Source organism: Lissotriton vulgaris, chromosome 7 (assembly GCF_964263255.1).
Source record: "Lissotriton vulgaris chromosome 7, aLisVul1.2, whole genome shotgun sequence".
NCBI lineage: Eukaryota > Metazoa > Chordata > Amphibia > Caudata > Salamandridae > Lissotriton > Lissotriton vulgaris.
In genome coordinates, this window is record NC_141695.1 from 446,052,394 (window position 1) to 446,070,628 (window position 18,235).

The 18,235-nt window shown below is 51.3% G+C and overlaps 1 protein-coding gene across 1 annotated transcript in view; it reads right to left on the reverse strand.

The window, feature by feature from the left end:
- The window catches only part of LOC147701828 (uncharacterized), a 129,255-nt gene that overhangs the window by 96,620 nt on the left and 14,400 nt on the right, over positions 1–18,235 (reverse strand). Inside the window, exon 2 of the mRNA XM_086928711.1 lies at positions 5,198–5,422. Within this exon, the coding sequence (XP_086784837.1) occupies positions 5,198–5,422 (225 nt within the window). The remainder of the gene's footprint in view (positions 1–5,197; positions 5,423–18,235) is intronic.

Sequence of the window (18,235 nt, forward strand, 5' to 3'; positions counted from 1 at the left end):
CGCTTCATCTCCAGGTCCCTCCAGACCCTCACAGCCCCAGTCCTTTTATGGATCGCCTCCAACCCACTGAACTCCAGCTCAGTGCGTTTCTCCTTCCGCAAGCGAGAATATGTCGCCGCTAGCGCTATGAACTCGCCCCTAACTACTAGCCTCCCAGACTGATGCCAGGAGCGTCCCTTCTACATCGTTCTCGGCCAAGTAGTGAGTGATAGTCTCATGCACCCTCTGGACGACCGAGTTCGAATGGAGCATGGAATCGCGAAGGCGCCAGCCCGCCGGCGGCGGTCTGTCACCACAAGACGCAAACGCCACTGAGGTGAGTGCGTGATCCGATAAGGAGCGCGGCGTGATGTCAGCATCAGATAAATGAGGCAGCAATGAGGATGTGGCCAGGAAATGATTGAGGCGGGCGTACGTTTTATGGGCAGCAGAATAGTAAGTGTAATCATGCTCGTGGGGGGGCTGCACCCGCCACACATCATGCAATCCCCCATCAATCAGCCACTGCCTACCCCCTGCAACCCCCCAGCAGAGGTCCCCCATCTGGTAGGACCTCTGCTTGGATCTGTCCATCCCTGAGTCCATTACAATATTCAAATCACCACCCACTAGGATCAGGGCATCCGGCAACGCCAACACCTGTGAAAGGGCCGCCTGCAAGAAAGGTTCCTGCTTCTCGTTCGGGGCTTAAATGGACCCTATTGTGAGCTGCTTCCCCCCCAAAGAACTCGGACAGCCAGAAATATTCCTTTGATGTCAACCACCTGGGAGAGAATTCTACAGTGGGCATTTGCACTAAAGAGAATGGCTACCCCATGTTTCTTTGACGGTCCTGAAGACCACAATTGCAGCGGGAAGCATCTGTCCGCAATACGCTTGACATCCTTGGACATCCTTGGAAAGGAAAGGAGTTGCGTCTCCTGCAGCAGGCATACCCCACTATCTCCAGCCTCCAATAAGGAGAGGATAGCAGCGCGCTCAACAGGGTTACTCAGGCCCCGCACATTCAGGCTCACAACTTTCAAACTTCTACCAAGCATAGCCAGGGCAAATAAGGCGAGCCAGTATCACAGCAAGCCCCAGACCTCCCAGGACAGCGCCCCAACCTAACGGAGCCCCTGATTCTCTCCTAAACCCCCCGGTAGCTGTGCGGAGCCCCCCCCCATCCACCCCACACCCACACCCAACTCCCCCATCCCAACCCCAGTTCAAAGAAAGCCCATAGTGAAAATACTCAATATACGACAACAGTTCGTCAAACAGGACCCAAAGGCAAGGGAATGTGGCACTTTCATTACCCATTTCTATTTCCTCATACAGGACACTCCCGCAAACCGGAACATAGGAATACAACAACACAGTAGTGAGAACAGTGTCCTCCTCCGACACCCAGGTGGGCCCATCTAGTGCCAAGCTTCAAACCATCGAGAGACCTCTGATGAATCAGTCACCGATGCCACGGAAGCCACTGCGGCCCCCCTCTCCTGAAGTCTCACAGACAAGTCTGGTTTAGCAGAAGAAGGCGATCTCCCGACACGCTGCCGCTCTCCAGAACGTCGCCGCATCCGACCAGGTGATCTCTCCTCCCTGGATGCAGAAGCTGGCATCTCCAAGCCCACCAACTTGTACGCCGACTCCAGGAAGTGCACATGGACCAGCTTGCCATTGAGCTTAAAGATAAGCCGAAAGGGATGCCCCCACGAGTAGGGAATGCCCTGGGCGCGTAAATGAGTAGTGCTTGGTTTAAACTCCCTACGCTTAACGAGGGTGGAGGCTGCCAGATCTTGAAAGAGGACAGGTTGGTGGCCCCTGAAATGTATGGGATTGAGGTCGCGTGCCTTCCGGAAGATCCTCTCCTTGAGTTGAAAATCGTACACTCATACTAGAATGTCCGGGGGAGGGGCCTTAGCTCCACGTGGCAATTCCACCCGGTGCACCCTATCCATTTGAATGTCCAGGTCTCCCTCCTCCTCTCCCAGAACCTGAAGGAAAAGGGTGCAAACATACCCCCGGAGATCGTCTTCCTCCCCTTTCCAACGGACTGCCCGAATCCTGATATTGTTCCGCCGGGACCTGTTCTCCAGGTCCTCAGCATGAGCCTGGAGGCCTAAATTCTGCTCCGTTAGGCGGAGTACATCTTGCTGGAGGTGATGAATATCCTCCGCGGTGCTTAGGTCGTGCCCCTCTAAGGTCGCCACTCATTCCCCCACCGCATCGACGTCTCGTCGCATCTCGCGCAAGTCCGAGGTAAGCTGCGAGCGAAGCTCCAGGATGTCCTCCTTAATCGTGGAGAACAGGTCCAGCATGAAGGCTTTGGTCGCCGGTGCATCCCCGGCCTCGGCTCCTTGGGGCTTGTCCTTGGGCGGAGAAGCGGACTGCCCCCCTGCCCTTTGCGTAAGCTCCTTGAGGGGCTTATCCTTGCGGTTCCTGGAAGCCGCTATGACGCCCCCACCAGCACCACGCCTCAGGGGCGCGACACTAGGCCGAAGCGCCCTTAACACTTGAGGGGCGCTGCTCGGGCCCACAAAAGCACCACCGCTCCCAAGGCACCCAGCACCTAGCCGTCAGCAGGAAAGAGCAATCCAGGACGCCACCTCCAGCCAGCCTCACAAAGAAACAGCAAGCAGGCTCCGTGCACCCGGTCAGCCCTCCAAGCTCTGTGGGCCCCGGGACGGTCCGGCCTCACACACGTGTCTCCCTCAGGGCCCCTCCCTCACAGTCACAGTTGCAATCCCCGCCTGCGGAAGAAGTCAGCAGGAGGGTCCATCCAGCGCCCTCCACCTCCTCAGCATCGATCAAAAAGGGCCCAACAAGCAGGGCAGCCACACCTCCACTAGGCCTTCCCTCAAATGAGCCATTCCCGCCGACACCAGTCAGCGGCAGCAGCCGGTAAGCCTCCGCTCGGTGACCCACACTGTGCACTGGCCGAGGTCTCAGCATTGAGGTCCAGACAAGGTGTCAGCTGCCATCATCCCCGCTCTGAGCTCGCACAAGCACCTTCCTTCAGCAACGCATACCACTACAACGCATACCTTTACAACGCAGTCATTACAATGCATACCATTACAATGCATACTACACTATCCAACACTTACCCTATTGTTGCACCCCCTGGAGTTAGAATAGTAATTTTTACCCCTACACTATCCAAAACTTACCCTACTGTTGCACCCCCTGGAGTTAGAATAGTAATTTTAACCCCTACACTATCCAACACTTACCCTACTGTTACACCCCCTGGAGTTAGAATAGTAATTTTTACCCCTACACTATCCAATACTTACCATACATGCAATGTAATGGTATGCGTTGTAATGGTATGCATTGTAAATGTAGTATGCGTTGTAGTGGAATGCGTTGTAAAGGTAGTTTCAAAGATTTCGATGTAAAGGCATGCGTTGTAATGGAATGCGTTGTAATGGATGTTGCGGTGTAAAAAATGCATTGTAATGGTAGGCGTTGTAAAATTATGCGTTGTAACGACATACATCCAATTATAACAGTATCTTGCAGAAAGAATCAGAGGACACGCCCTTGCTATACCCCCAATACTTATGCTCTTCAAATTTTAAAATACCATTTGGCAACACTAGCTTAGAGGGCACTCAAGTGATGTCATCGTGTCTGAGACAAGGGAAAACACTTCAGAACTCAGAAAGCAGGACTTGACTATTAATAGTGTAGTAGGTGCTGTGACATGGGGGAGGGGTGACAGGAGTTTCAAAGGCCCATTGAACTCCATTTATAGCTGTCTATCCTTACCTAGCAAAGAAGCAGTGCAGGTTTTTTTTTCAAAACTTGCATTAGGGCGTAAATCACACTAACTATGCCACTGTCAGGAAATTATACAGGGGCATTTATTATGACTTTTGAATTCACAGGTGCCAATTTATATTTTATAATGTATTCTACTAATAGTGCATTTTACTGATTGAATTAAAACTGCATTTATATAGCGCTTACTACCCCTGACCAGGTGCTGAAGTGCTGGTATTGAAATTTTAAATGCTTGTTTAAAATCAGATTATTAGGAGAGGCAGCACTGTAACAGATATTCGCATTCCCATACCACAGTCACACAACTCTGCAGTTCTCCTCCATACGGCGTGCTTGTTGTTTTGTGCTAATTCTTTGGCCCTTTGAAGTGGTTCCTGCGAGCCTCGCCTACTCTGGGCAGGTATGATTTGCAGAAATGATGAAGAATGTGCAGTGTTAGCTTCACGAAACAGCTGTTGATGCAGCCATGGCCCCGCCCCGGCCCACCTCCTAGATGAAAGAGAGCGAGTCTGTGGGGGCTGGCCATCCCAACCGGGGCTTCAGCTGGCCTCTCAGGGGTCGTGTTGTTTGAAGAAAGCCCCGCTGCAAGCCAAACACCTGGCATGCAGTATCACAACATCCCCATTCACCAGAGTGAGAGGGAGCAACAGGAAGTGCGGGGGTAGCCACGGGAGAAGCACGTAGGGTCCGCTAAAAGACTATACCAGGCTTTATTGGCCTCAGCTAGTTTTCTCCAATACAAAAATGTCATCTGGCATATAGAATAAATACTTAATCGAAAGCTCAGAGAATACACACCGCAGCAACTCCGCGGAACCGGTCTTCCAGTGCTGGGGTAATTTCTCATATTTACGGTAGTCCAGTCACGGTGCACGGCGGCGTTCACGAGAATACCATCATGTGAGTGTCAGTGACAATAAACAGATGCGCTTTCTATTCGTGCCTGATTGTGCCCCGGGGGGAACCGCAGAGTGGAAAGGCTGGCTGATGCCAGGATTGTAATCTGGCGGGCGGTGCCTGCTAGGCACGGCCACCATTTCGCGGGTACTGTCCGCTCTGCCAGGCAATCCCAACGATTGCCTGTGGCGGAAGCGTGGTGGGCGGTCTTTATGCCTGCCACGCTTGCGGAACGATTCACCCCACCATTGTAATGTGGTGGGGGGAAATGGGCAATCAGATGGCCTTCCACTGCACGGCTGGCGGTGGCGGGCCTTCCGCCATCCTAATGACCCCCTTATTTATTGCCTTCTTTTAGTATTGCTTGAACAAAAGACAGAAACCTTACCTACAGCAAAGGGAAGCAGGTTTCCTCATGGATTTGAGCAGGTGCTGGGTTTATTTTTCCTTAGGTCTAACTCCCAGGGCTACCTGGCTTCACTGTATAATACTACTTGCTTGAATTTGTTGGCATCATACTCACGTCAGTTCACCAGTGGACAACTTGCCCCGTCTATACTTTGTCATTCGGTAGCTGTAGTAGGCTGTCTCCAGGACAAATGGATCTAACACCACAGTCTGAAATGCTGGATGGGAGGTAATGCAGTCCACGTCGTAGTCACTCATGTTCTTCAGCATGCGGTTGTGTTGACGGCAGCAGATATTCTCCTCTTGTGCTTCCATGTATTCACACTCGCCACAATAACACCTTCAAGAAAATATACAATACAGCAATGACATCAGCACATAAGGATGATTATCTTCATCTCACAGGATGGAAATCATTATGTTAATAAGATAACATTGTATATCTTTGCTCCATCAAAATGACTATTAGGTCTCTTAATATGTTATGCTCTTTGCAAGACAGTTCCAGCTGCCAAGAAGGCTTACATGCTTTTTTGTACAAATAAAATGTCAATATATACGTAACACCTACTAGACCAGACCAATTTTCTGCCGTGGGTGCCACTGATCGGCACTCGGGCATGTTTTAGGGCTTTGGACTTGTTTTTCATCCTTTGATCCAGCACAAAAAAAAGCATAAAAGGGGAAAAGGAAGAAGAGATGGGTGAGATAGAGAAAGGCATTCGACTTGTTAATACATTTTCCTAAAGAAATTTCATCTGGCCAGAGTATCAAGTCATGAAAGCCAAGTTTCCACTGAGACAAACGCTTGGTGGAATTCAATGAATCTCTCCGGAGCCAATGAATAGAAACAGGGGGATGATTTATCTTTCATCATCAAATCAGAGGTTCTTTGAGTTTGGTAAGTAAAGAGTTGGTCATATCTTAAAACCATACAGAGTGGACTATGGGCTAGGCTTTGAGAACATGAAGAGATGCAAAGATTCTTGCTTTGAGGAAGTGGCATTGGCGGTTCAAGATAGGCAGTGAATTCTGCCTCCAGGTTTCCTGCCTGCTGGTAAGGTTTCATGGACTGCGCAGGCGTATTCTTCCCTAACCTGAGTTCAGGCGTGTCAGTGGATGCATAAAGTTGAAACTAGAGAAACATTCTGCCATGAGATGGTCTTTATTGCAGTTAACTAATTGCATAAAGTGTTACTTAGGGCCTGATTTAGACCTTGGCGGTACAACTGCTGTTCCAACACAGCCGTCCCACTACACCATCAGCCTGACGGAGGTCTGACCGCCACATTTAGATGCTGCAGCAATGGACCGGAGACCACCATGGCGGTGATCTTCTCTGCAGGCTAACAGTACTCTGTCGCAATCAGGCGGATGCTTTTGCTGAGCAGATTTAGATGTTCCTGTTGCGCTGGCAGTGTCCTGGCATTGGTGACGGAGTGAGGCTATGGTATTGTGGAGACAGGTGAGTACTACTTATTATTTTCTCAATACACATATATGTTGTGAATCTGTCAATATGTATATGTAGGTAATGTGTACTGCCCATATTTTTCCATATAGCATTGTACACCTACAACATACACATACCATTGAATGTACACCCACACCCACTACAAAAGCCTACCTCAGATCCCAGCGACAACGGGGTGGCTGAGCGTCGTGGACAAGTCGCAGCACCATAGGATGGACCTGGCATTCATGACGGAATCAGTGGTAGGACGCCCGAAAACGGTGAGTTTCCACGTTTTTTTCTTTCATTCCACCAACTCCAGCTTGGAGGTTTCCCTGCCACAGCTGCCTTGACGGAAAGCTGCATCTTAATCTGGACAGTGGAAATCTTGGTGGGATCCCCCTGACAGCAGCTTCTGCCTCTGACACCGCTAATGCGGGAGAAAGATTCTGGTGGAACTGGCGGGAGTGCACTAGTTTTTAGGTCTCGCCTAGACGAAAGCAAAAGCAAAGCTTTTGCTGTCTAGGGCAAGACTACTTATGTTATCACTTTTGGGGGAATGTGGACAGCAGACTGTCACGCGCTTCTCCTGCCGGAGATTTGACCTCGTGGACGCGCTTTGGCGCCTTGGCTGCTTGGCGGTGCGCACGCTACATCGTCAGTTTCGTTTTTTTTTTCTTCTTCACAGGGGCTGGCGTCAACGCGTCTTGAACGTGCGGCGTGTCTCTATATTCAGTCAATCACCCCACCCGGACCCCCCACCTAGGGCCTAGGAAGCGGCGAAGCGCCAGCGCGGCTCTCCCCGGAGCAGCAGGAGAGCCGCTCATTTAATATGCGACGCAGCCCATAATGCCTTGCAGGCCAGGACCGGCCTGCAAGGGCAATACAGCGTTTTCTTGGGGGTCTCGTTGGAGCGGCCCTGCTGACCAGGTGGGGCCGCTCGGTGGCACTGTGGCACGGTCCGGAGCTCTCCCCCCACCTGACAACACTCACCGGGCTCTGCTGGCGGGGGCTACACGAGAGCTCCCGCTCCTCGGGGCTCTTTCCGCAGCACTTCTCTTTGCTCCTGGTGTGACTCCTCGGCTCTGCAGCTCTTCTCCGGGGCCGCGGGACAAAAGGCTACTCCTCTGCGCAGGCGGCTCCGGGGCTCTCCACAGCTCACGGGAGCCCCGGGCCGCGGGAGGACTTTTCTTCTCCTTTCTCGGGTGCTCGAGGAGGCAGGACTTCCGGCCGGGCCGCAATGCAATTGGCCGGCCGCCGGCTGGGCATTGTAGGCGGGGGTTGAACTCACCGAGTGGTAGGCTCTCTCGAGTGAATTCGTAACGGGGCAAACAGCGGCAACTGAAGACGGCAATGAGCGGGGTGACACCCGCGCCGCTCGGCCACCACACAGGGTGACAAATGCCGGGTGGGCACCGGATAAGGCACATGGAGCGCTCCCAAGCGCTTGGAAGTGGGAAAAGAGAGGTACACAAGCTTGACAAACACATAGGAGACAATGGCTGCTCGCGCACTTTTGGAGACACGGGCTGTGAACGCGCACATCTCTTTACACACTCTACCACACCTTCGTGAACGAGTGCACGAGCCGCAGATCATGCTGGTATTGCAGAGCCAAAAGACTGAAGCAGCAGAGTTCACGGACCTCTGACGGGCTTGTTTAAAAACAGCACCGTGCCCGCTCCCGCTTCCCCAGCGCCACACGTCTGATCGGCTTCACAGTCTGCTTTAATTTTTATATTTCATTTCCACCATGTGGCTGCATATTTACAACAGCACCGCACCGGCTGCAATAATGCCACATGGCTTCCTTAATATCCATATATTTGCTCCTACGCGCACACTTCACCAATGCCACGCGTCTTCTTAAAAATGTTGTTTACTAAAAAAGAACTCGGTCCCATGTGATGTCATCGGGCGAAGCCGGGTTTGATGTTGTTGTGGTCGAGGGGCAATGGTGCTCTTCGGCCGACCCTGCAGACTGTAGGCTGCTAGTTTGCGATGGTGGCCAACCCGGTGCAGGACGAATTCACCGCTCCAGGGTCAAGGCATGAGACGCTGGAGTGCCAAAGACCGAGACTCTCAGGTCCGGGAAGATCCCTCTGCAGTTACAGCACTGCCGAAGCCATGGGAAGCATGCAAGAGAGCTCCTGGTGATCTTCTGTGGGACGGAACAGGCAGCCCCACTGGGGCAGACCGGAGGGGCTGCGGACAGAGATGCAGAAAGCAGGTAAGGGCTTCTCGGCAACAAAGCCCCTAGTGCATTGCATACCTAACCGCCCTTCAGTGACACCCTTACCGCCTGCGGACACCCAGCTTTGCCACGGTTAGTTGTACTCTCTTTACCACCATGCACACTCCTCCGCTCTGCCACATTTGGTTGTACCCTCTTACAACCCTGTGCACACCCAGCTCTTCCCCCCTTAGTTTTACCCTTATTGTCCTGCTGTACCAACTGTCGTTCACTGCCAGTCCCTAAGCATTCCTGAAATGGTTCCTGCTCTCTGATGCCCTAAGCAGAATAGATTTTCTCTAAACACATCCAAGCATAGCTGTCCTTATTCTTGATGCAAACTTCCACTCAGCTATTCCGTGTTTCATTTGTCTGAAGGCCTACAAGTTGTCCTAGGTTATTTTACAGCGTGATGCCTACATCTTACACCAGGGTAGGTACGTGGCTGAGGTATAATAATTTAAAAATAAGCAACGAGGTGGGTAGGTGTTGCTTGCTCCTCACAAAGGTTGTCTTACTCAGGAACGTCCAAGTGCAGATTGTACTCTCTCGTAAAAAAAACCTTTGGAAAATGGTCCATCATTACCTAAAACCTGATTCTCAAATGTATTCTTTCTTTGGGGAGTTATCTAACTTTTAAAGTTAATGTGACTTACTTGCAAGTTTCCAGGAGGATCCACACTTAAAGAAAGGGTTGTGAATTAAGGCCTGTAATTGGTAATTAGTGGATATTCATAATTCCATCCGAACACGCTAGACAATTTCAAGTAAGCACAATTCGAGCCACTATTGCCTCAATTCTCTTTTGTTGCATAAAGGTAAAGTTCATGAAACTAAACTCCCAATTTAGCATGATATAGGAAAGCTAGGAGTAAACCGGATGTTTATAGATTTTACTTCTGGAAGTAGTCCCAAGTGAAATTGATTTTGCATGATTGCCTTCTCCTACAAAGAAATCCATGTCGTCTAACAAATATGTGCCTCTGAAGTTCCCTGAAAAAAAGAGTGCCAGTTTTGTTTTATGAGGGTGGTTTCACCCAACTTTATAAGAAAATATTCAAAATATGAAATCACAGGACGTAAGCGTTAGAGACAGATGGATGCTGTATGGATGAGGCTTGAGAGGGACAGGAAAGTCTTTGAAGATGAACGCATAATGAATTAAAGTACAAAGCTCTAAAAAAAAAAAACTCTGCCAGTGTTTCAGCACACATTACACTTATGTGATAGGTATCACACGCTTGCAGTTCTCGCGTAATAGATACAGAAGTTCAAACCTGCTGAAACATATCAAGAGAAAGTCCTAGAAGAAAATCTAAACATGTAGAATTTGATGCGTTAAATACCGGTTCTTCAAATTATGTTGCATTTCCATATAGAAAACTCCAGAAAAAAATGTGTTTGCCATCACCGGTAAATATCGTTATCCTAGGGTAATGGTTTTTACCTGGTGTGGAAAATACCTGGAGTGACTCCGGAACCTCATGGCTTAATCACTGCGCACCGGCCACTTCCAATGCAAACGGCGCAGATGTTGCAAGGGGCTCTCTGCTACCAGGGGTCCGGTGCCCTCCAGCCGGGCGATGACACTCCTGCCCCCTCCTGCTAGTGCCCCCACCCTGCCCCCTTCCTCCCAGGGTGTCTTGCAGCTCCTCTAACCCCGTCACCAAACCAAACGCTGCCTCTTCCCTAGGCGCCCAAGCCAGTGCCCCCCCCCTCCCCCCCACCGCTCCCGCTTGCACGCCCCTTCTCCCTCCCACCCCAGTCACGCTACAACCTTGCCAGTCCCACGGCACCAACATATCCCCGCTCCCCCAGTAAGACTTCACCAAGGGGGGGCCTGTGCGAGGCTAGCTGAGGACCGCTGATCATGGCCTGCAGAGAGACGCGTTCCCATTTCTTAGGCTGGTGAGACAACAAACTAGGTAAGCAGGAACGTAATGTGAATCCGCAGCAGTAGTGGAAGGTGAAAGAGGACTCCAGTGCTGGTTATTGTTCGCAGGTCAAGCAGCGATGCACCTTTTGGGTAACACAAGTAATAATAACTTTCTTTAGAGTTTTGTGATTTAAGGGTGCTGGCACCACACCCCCTCACTGCCCCCCCTCAGTGTCCCCCTCTGTGCACAATACCTCCTCACTGCCCCCTTCAGTGCACAATACCTCCTCACTGAACCCTCAACGCACAATACCTCCTCACTGCCCCCCTCAACGCACAATACTTCCTCACTGCCCCTCAGCGCAAATGCCTCCTTACTGTTCCTCTCAGTGCACAATACATTCTCACATTTGCAAGATTAAGCTATTGGCATTGTAAATAACGATGCCATTTATTTATCTGTTTTCAAAACCAAAACATAAATTAGAATGTTATCATTTACAATGCCAACAGCTCTAACTTTTGCAAAGGCGAGACCGTTGCATTGTAAATGCTTGTTTCTCCAGTGACAAGCCAGCATCAAAATCGAGCGTGCGGACCGCCAAGGTGCGGGCGGGAAGACTGCCAAAAAAGTGATGGTGGGACCAGACCTGCCAAGATCTAAATCAGGTCCTTAGTTTAACCATTCCAACAGGAAATTTGTTCAATCCTGCTCTCCCTGGAGTTCTTGTGTCACCATTATCATCAATCTCATAAAAAATTCCTACCAGAATCACCCAGGGTAAAAACAGCAAACTGGTGTAGAATAAATAAGGGAATGGAGGAATTATGTCACAATCACTATTTAAAATATTTGAATTTCATAGCAATCTGTGTAATTTTCAATCAATCAATCATAACACTTGTAAAGCGAACTACACACCCGTAAGGGTCTCAAGGCGCTGGGGGGTCTGGGGGGTCCTGCTAGTGATCGAAGAGCCAGGTCTTGAGGAGTCTCCTGAAGGCCAGTAGGTCCTGGGTCTGTCGTAGGTTGGTGGGGTGGGTGTTCCAGGTCTTGGAGGCGAGGTGGGAGAAGGATCTACCGCCGTTGGTCGTTCCTCGGATGCGGGGAACTGTGGCGAGGCTGGCGGAGCGGAGCTGGAGGGTGGGGGTGTAGAAGTTGAATTGAGTGTTGAGGTATGCTGGGCCGGTCTTATGGAGAGCTTTGTGTGCGTGGATGAGGAGTTTGAAGGTTATACTCTTGTTGATGGGGAGCAAGTGCAGGTCTCTCAGGTGGGGTGTGATGTGGCTGCAGCGGGGATGTCGAGGATCAGACGTGCTGAAGCGTTCTGGATGCATTGTAATCGTCTCAGGAGCTTGGCCGACATTCCTGCGTAGAGGGCGTTTCCGTAGTCCAGCCTGCTGGTGACGAGGGCCTGGGTGACTGTTCTTCTTGTCTCGGTGGGGATCCACTTGAAGATCCTGCGTAGCATTCAGAGGGTGTTTAAGCAGGATGAGGAGACGGCGTTGACCTGCTTGGTAATGGATAGGGTGGAGTTGAGGTTGACCCCGAGGTTGCGTGCGTGGTCGGTGGGTGTCGGGGCTGTTCCTAGGGTTGAGGGCCACCAGGAGTCATCCCAGGCTGAGGGGGTGGAACAAGGATGAGGACCTCCGTCTTGTCCGAGTTCAGCTTCAGTCGGCTGTTCCTCATCCATTCGGCGACGGCCTTCATTCCTTCGTGGAGGTTGGTCTTGGCGGTGTGAGGGTCTTTGGTGAGGGATATGATCAGCTGGGTGTCGTCGGCGTAGGAGAGGATGTTGAGGTCATGCTGTCAGGTGACGTGGGCGAGAGGTGCCATGTAGATGTTGAACAGCGTCGGTCTGAGGTAAGAGCCCTGGGGTACGCCGCAGATGATTTCGGTGGCCGTGGAGCGGGAGGGGGGAGGCGAACGCTCTGAGTTCTGCCGGAGAGGAAGGATGTTGTCAAGTCCAGGACCTTCTCTTGGATCCCAGTGTCGTGTAGAGGTGTGCGTAGTGTGTGGTGGCAGACCATGTCGAAGGCGGCTGACAGGTCCATGAGTATAAGGGCTGCCGTTTCTCCGTTGTCAAGAAGGGTCCTGATGTCATCCGTGGCAGCGATGAGGGCGGTCTCGGTGCTGTGGTTGCTCCGGAACCCGAACTGGGATGGGTCCAGGATGTGGTTCTCCTCGAGGAAGCGGGTCAGTTGTTTGTTGACGATTTTCTCTGTGACCTTTGCTGGAAACGGGAGCAGGGAGATGGGTCAGAATTTCTTGAGGTCCTTGGGGTCCGCCTTGGGTTTCTTGAGTAGGGCATTGATTTCTGGGAAGGTTGCTGTCTCGAAGGAGGTGTTTATTACTTTCCGAAGGTGGGTGCGATGGCTGTGCTGGCTTTGTTGAAGATGTGGTGGGGGCATGGGTCCAGTGGTGATCCAGAGTGGAAGGTGTTCATGGTCCCGCTGGTTTCCTCGTCATTGACGCCGGTCCAGGAGAGCAGGTGGTTGGTGCAGGTGGTGGTCGTGGGGGCAGTGGTTGTCGGGGCAATCGTGGCGTTGAAGCTGTCGTGGATGTCGGCGATCTTGCGGTGGAAGAAGGTGGCCAGTGAATCGCACAGGTCTTGCGAAGGCGGTATATCGTTGGTGTTGGAGCTGGGGTTGGACAGTTCCTTCACGATTTTGAAGAGCTCTTTGTTGTTGTGCGCGTTGTTATCCAGGCGGTTTTTGAAGAAGGCCCTCTTGGCGGTTCTGATGAGTTGATGGTGTCTGCGGGTGGCATCCTTGTGGGATGCGTAGCTGTCCGGTGTTCGTTACCGGGAACCAGTTCTTCTCCAGTTTTCAGCAGGTTCTTTTGGAGGCCTGGAGGTCTTCGGTGAACCAGGTGGCTTTCTTGCTGGTGTGGTTTTTGGAGGGTGTCTTGAGCGGGGCATGGGTGTTGGCGCAGTCGTCGATCCACTGTCTAAGGTTGCGGGCGGTGGTGTTGGTTAGCTGGTCTTCTGTGACCTTGCTCCAGCAGCGTTGGGGCTTTTGTTGGGTGCTGTGGTGCGTGGGGGGCTTCCTGAAGGTGACGTGGATGCAGTGGTGGTCAGTCCAGGGGGTTCAGTGGTGTGGTCAAAGGAGACATGGGGGCTTGCGGTGAAGATTGGGTCCAGCATGTGGCCGGCGGCGTGGGTTGGTGTTATCACGAGCTGTTAAGTCCGAGGTTGGTGAAGTTGTCAATCAGGGTGGTGGAGTTGGTGTTGTTGTTCTCTAGGTGGAAGTTCAGGTCCCTGAGGAGGATATAGTCTGTGGAGCCGAGGGCGTGTATGCTGATGAAGTCGGCGATGGAGTCGCTAAACTGTGGGGTTGGTGTGGCTCTGGAAGTGCATGTGTTCGGTGGTGCTGAGGATGCGTTGGTGTTGGTCGAGACTCCGAGGGTGTTTCTGTGGACGATGGCGATTCCTCTTCCAATGCCGTTGATACGGTCCCTGCGGGTAATCTTGTAGTCTTCCGGGATGGCTATGGCGATGTCGGGGGCTGAGGTGGGGTTCAGCCAGGTCTCCGTCAGGAAGGTGACCTCTGGGGAGATAGAGTCGAGAAGGTCCCAGAGTTCGATGGCGTGTTTGTGGGCGGAGCGAGTGTTGAGGAGGATGCATCTGAGGTAGTTTGGTTCTTTTGTTGGAGATTTGGTGGGCCGGATGCTGGTGAAGCTGCAGTTTTGGCAGGAGAAGGGTGAGTGGGTGCGCTTCGGGGAGGCCCGGAAGCAGGTGTGTATTCGTCCAGGGTTGAGTGCGTGGAGGGTGTTGGCATTGTTGCGGAGTTGGTTGTCGTGACATTTGCGGGGGCCAGGGGTTCTGGCTCTGGGCGCGGGCCAGGCGCGGACGGGCGCAGACGGGCTTGCCTTAGGAGCGCCTTTGGCGCGCCTGCAGCGTGCCTGCTGCGCGTGGCCCCCATAAATCGGGAGGTGAGAGTGAGGTCCATAAGATTTCAATTCACTAAATTGTTTTTTGATATTGTCTAATATCTTCTGATCAAACCAAACACGTTTCTTTGGTGTACTTTAAAATTTCTATTTTGTGACATTTAAATTGTAAATATTGACTTGTATGTATGGGTTGTGTGTGAGTGTGAGATTGGAGTGCTGATGTTGATCAACCACGTATGATAGATTTTTGTTATTTGTGCACATTTTTAGGCTAATGTCATTTTTATGAAAATTGTATTATGTATTGTTTGTTCTTTAATTGTCTCTGTGGTGAATAATAACCAACAAAAATTCTAACAAAACATATGATAAATAAACAGTGATCTATTCTGATAAATTGTCCAAGTCTGCACTCAGTTTAATTCTTTGTGCAACTCAATTCAATTCTCTATAGTAGAAGTCACGGTACTTGCATTAATTCTGTTGTTTTGTGATTGAGAGGATTGGCCTTACAGTGGGAAGCCCACACCTAGTGTTGTTTTTCCGTTCTCCCTCAGTGGCCTTGCCTCCGCTGCGGTCTGGCTCTTGTGGCCTCTGATCCGCTTGAGTGTCCTTGTTTTTCCCTTCCTGGCTTCTGTGTGGATAGTGGGCGTTAGGGGCTCCTGGTTCCTGGCCCTGTTCTCCCGTCCCTTGGGGTACGCCTGGTTCCTCTCTTGGGTGATTGCCAGTGTCGTGCCGGGGGCTCTTTGGGGTGCTCTGTCCCCTCGGGTTCTGTTCCTCCCTGCTTGCGCTTCTTCTCGTCTGTTCCCTGTCGGGTGCGTGGTTGGGTGCCTACCTGGATCTTCCTGATGCTGTGGCCTCCCTTTGCTCCAGCCTGTGGCTTCTGATGTTGTCCGGGGGCCGTTTCTGTGTGCTTGGCCGGGCTGCTTGTGCACTGGCTCCGCCTGTGCTTGCCTTTGGCTTGCTTCTTGGGTTTCCTGTCCACCCCTCCTGTTTCTCCCGTGGGGCCTGCCTGGTTTGTTCCTGGCTGGGGCCTCTTGGCTGCTGCCGTTTCCTGTCGTGCCTCCTGTTCTCCGGGTTGGTGTGCTGTCCCCGTGCTTCGCTGTCTGCACGGTGGTTGTGTTTGGTCGGGCCGGGTTGGTGCCTTCCTGGCTTCCTGGGGCTGCTGGATGCTGAGAGTGAGGTGCAGCTGGGAGGTGGGAGCGGGGTGGCCAATGGGGGACGAGGGTGCGGGCCGCAGGGGACGCAGCGGTGGGAACCGGAGATGGAAGGGGGCGGCGAGAGAGCAGAGGTCAGGGGGACAGCGGGGGAGCAAAACCCCTATACAGTTATACAGCAATACAAATACACGGTGCAATACAGCAACAAAAAAAAACAACGATGAGTAGAGCCTAAGCGGGCTTTGAACCCTGGCAGGAGCTGGCTGGGAGCACTGACGCCGAACAGGAGGAGCGAGACCCTTACCTTACTTCGCGGCTTATCAACAATTTCAAGTCCACGATTTATTCCTGGCTCTCTTTAACCCTGCAGAGTTATTACAAACATTTCACAGACTTCACTGCAGCAGTAAATTGTCAACGTCCGGTTTTTCATTGATCAGTGCACACTCCTTTTTGAAGTTATGAGGTCCTGATGAGAACCCCCCCCATCAGTTAGGGGCTCGAAACGCGTAGACCGTATGTTTACACCATAAGATTTCAATTCACTAAATTGTTTTTTGATATTGTCTAATATCTTCTGATCAAACCAAACAAGTTTCTTTGGTGTACTTTAAAATTTCTATTTTGTGACATTTAAATTGTAAATATTGACTTGTATGTATGGGTTGTGTGTGAGTGTGAGATTGGAGTGCTGATGTTGATCAACCACGTATGATAGATTTTTGTTATTTGTGCACATTTTTAGGCTAATGTCATTTTTATGAAAATTGTATTATGTATTGTTTGTTCTTTAATTGGGGTAATTTAAAAGGGTTTTCTGGGCTTGTGGTCGGTTTCTCTATTCCCGTCCTGGTTGGGGTTTCTTTGTGGCTGGTTTCCGGTCTTTTTGGCCTCTCCTTGTTTGGTGGGCTTTTGTCTGGGTTCTGGCGTCCCTGTCTTTTGGGTCGGGTTCTCGATCCTGTTCGGGTCCTGGGTGCTTGTTGCTTCCTGGGCCTCCTCGGCCGGGTTTCCACCTCGGGTCTCTTGGGCTCGAGTCCTTTCTTTTTGGGTGTTTGGCCGTGTTTCTGGCCTGTGCTTCTCCTTCCTTTTTGGGCTGGGTGCTTGAGCCTCCGCTCTTATGGCCGTTTCTTTCTTTGGCTTTCTTCTGGGTTGTCTCGTCTTCCTGGTGGGTCTGCCTGGCCCTGTGTGCCTTCCTGCTGGTTCTGGCCTTGGCGGTATTCTCCAGTGGGTTGTTTTAGCTGGTCTTGGTGTCCTGGTCCGGGTCCCAGTTTCTCGGGTTGCCGGCCTCCTTTCTTGGTGCCCTGGTTAGGGCTCGACCTCTGCCAATACGCAAGCATTGCAGATGTCGAGACATATTGGAGCTTATCCAGAGCTTAACTAAACGGGCGATTTGATGCTGTGCACGTCAAAAAGCGCGTGCACAGCATCAAAGCCACCAGCCTCCCTCCACAAGCTTACCCCAGCGTGCGATCTGGCATTTCTCCTCCCCTAATTATTCACTGCCCACAGCCGGCCGGCACATCAAAGGCTGCTGTTCACCGTGCATCTCGTCACCCTTACTTTCCCCTATTCTTCCCTTCTTGCCTCTCCCCGCCCCCCATCCCCCTTCCCACCCCCCTCCCCACCACAGCAATGCCGAGGGCATGTTATTTACTGCACGCTTTCACTTTATTTTTTGCACAATGATGGCAGCCACTGCACACACCACTCATGGGATGCTGCTCTTCTCAGTCACCGTTTTTATACTGGTCTTTATGTACTTCGACCGCCGACAGCAGGGCATTTTTGTCAACATAAGTTGACCAAATGACAGTGCGATGCATAAAAAGTGCAGTGCAATAATGAGGTGTCCTATAGCACGTAACAACGTGACGTGAGTCGGTGGCAGGCAGGTGAGCAAGGTGCCCTGGCAGACACCTCTGTTACACAGTGGCTTAGTTTAGCAGGTTTTGCACTGTGGGTGAGATCTGCCGACCATCGGCTCAAATTCAATGAACCTCTTTTGTCTTTTAGTAGTCTTTGAGAAGGTGAGTTCCAAGACGCTGGGTTATAATTCATGTGTGTGTACAGAGCTTGGAAGTGGCTGATGTGGCGCTTTCTATACACACACGTGACACACAGTACCTAGTGGCAACCGATTTTCCAATTCTTAGTTTCTGAGCAACAGTGGCTTTCAGGTCTGTGCTTGGCAGCTCAAAAATGCCTCCGTCACTGCATAATCTGCTCACAGCGATAGCATGCATAAAAATCAATCAGTGCATCCTGACTCCAAAGAAGTGATCTTAAATTGTCAACCCCAGCATTCTTTACTACTTTAAATTTAGATGTCCAGTATTATACATCTCTGACAAGTGAAATTGTGCAAGCCACAAACCAAACGCTCTCTCACCTCTCAGTGTGTGCTTTCGTTGGCCAAAGGCATGGCGCTCATGTTTGCATTATTGGATTGGATGCTGTCACTTGCAGGATACATGCAGATCTTTACGACATGTGCATTAACCCACTGAGTTGTCTTACGAGTCTTTTAACCAGTAGA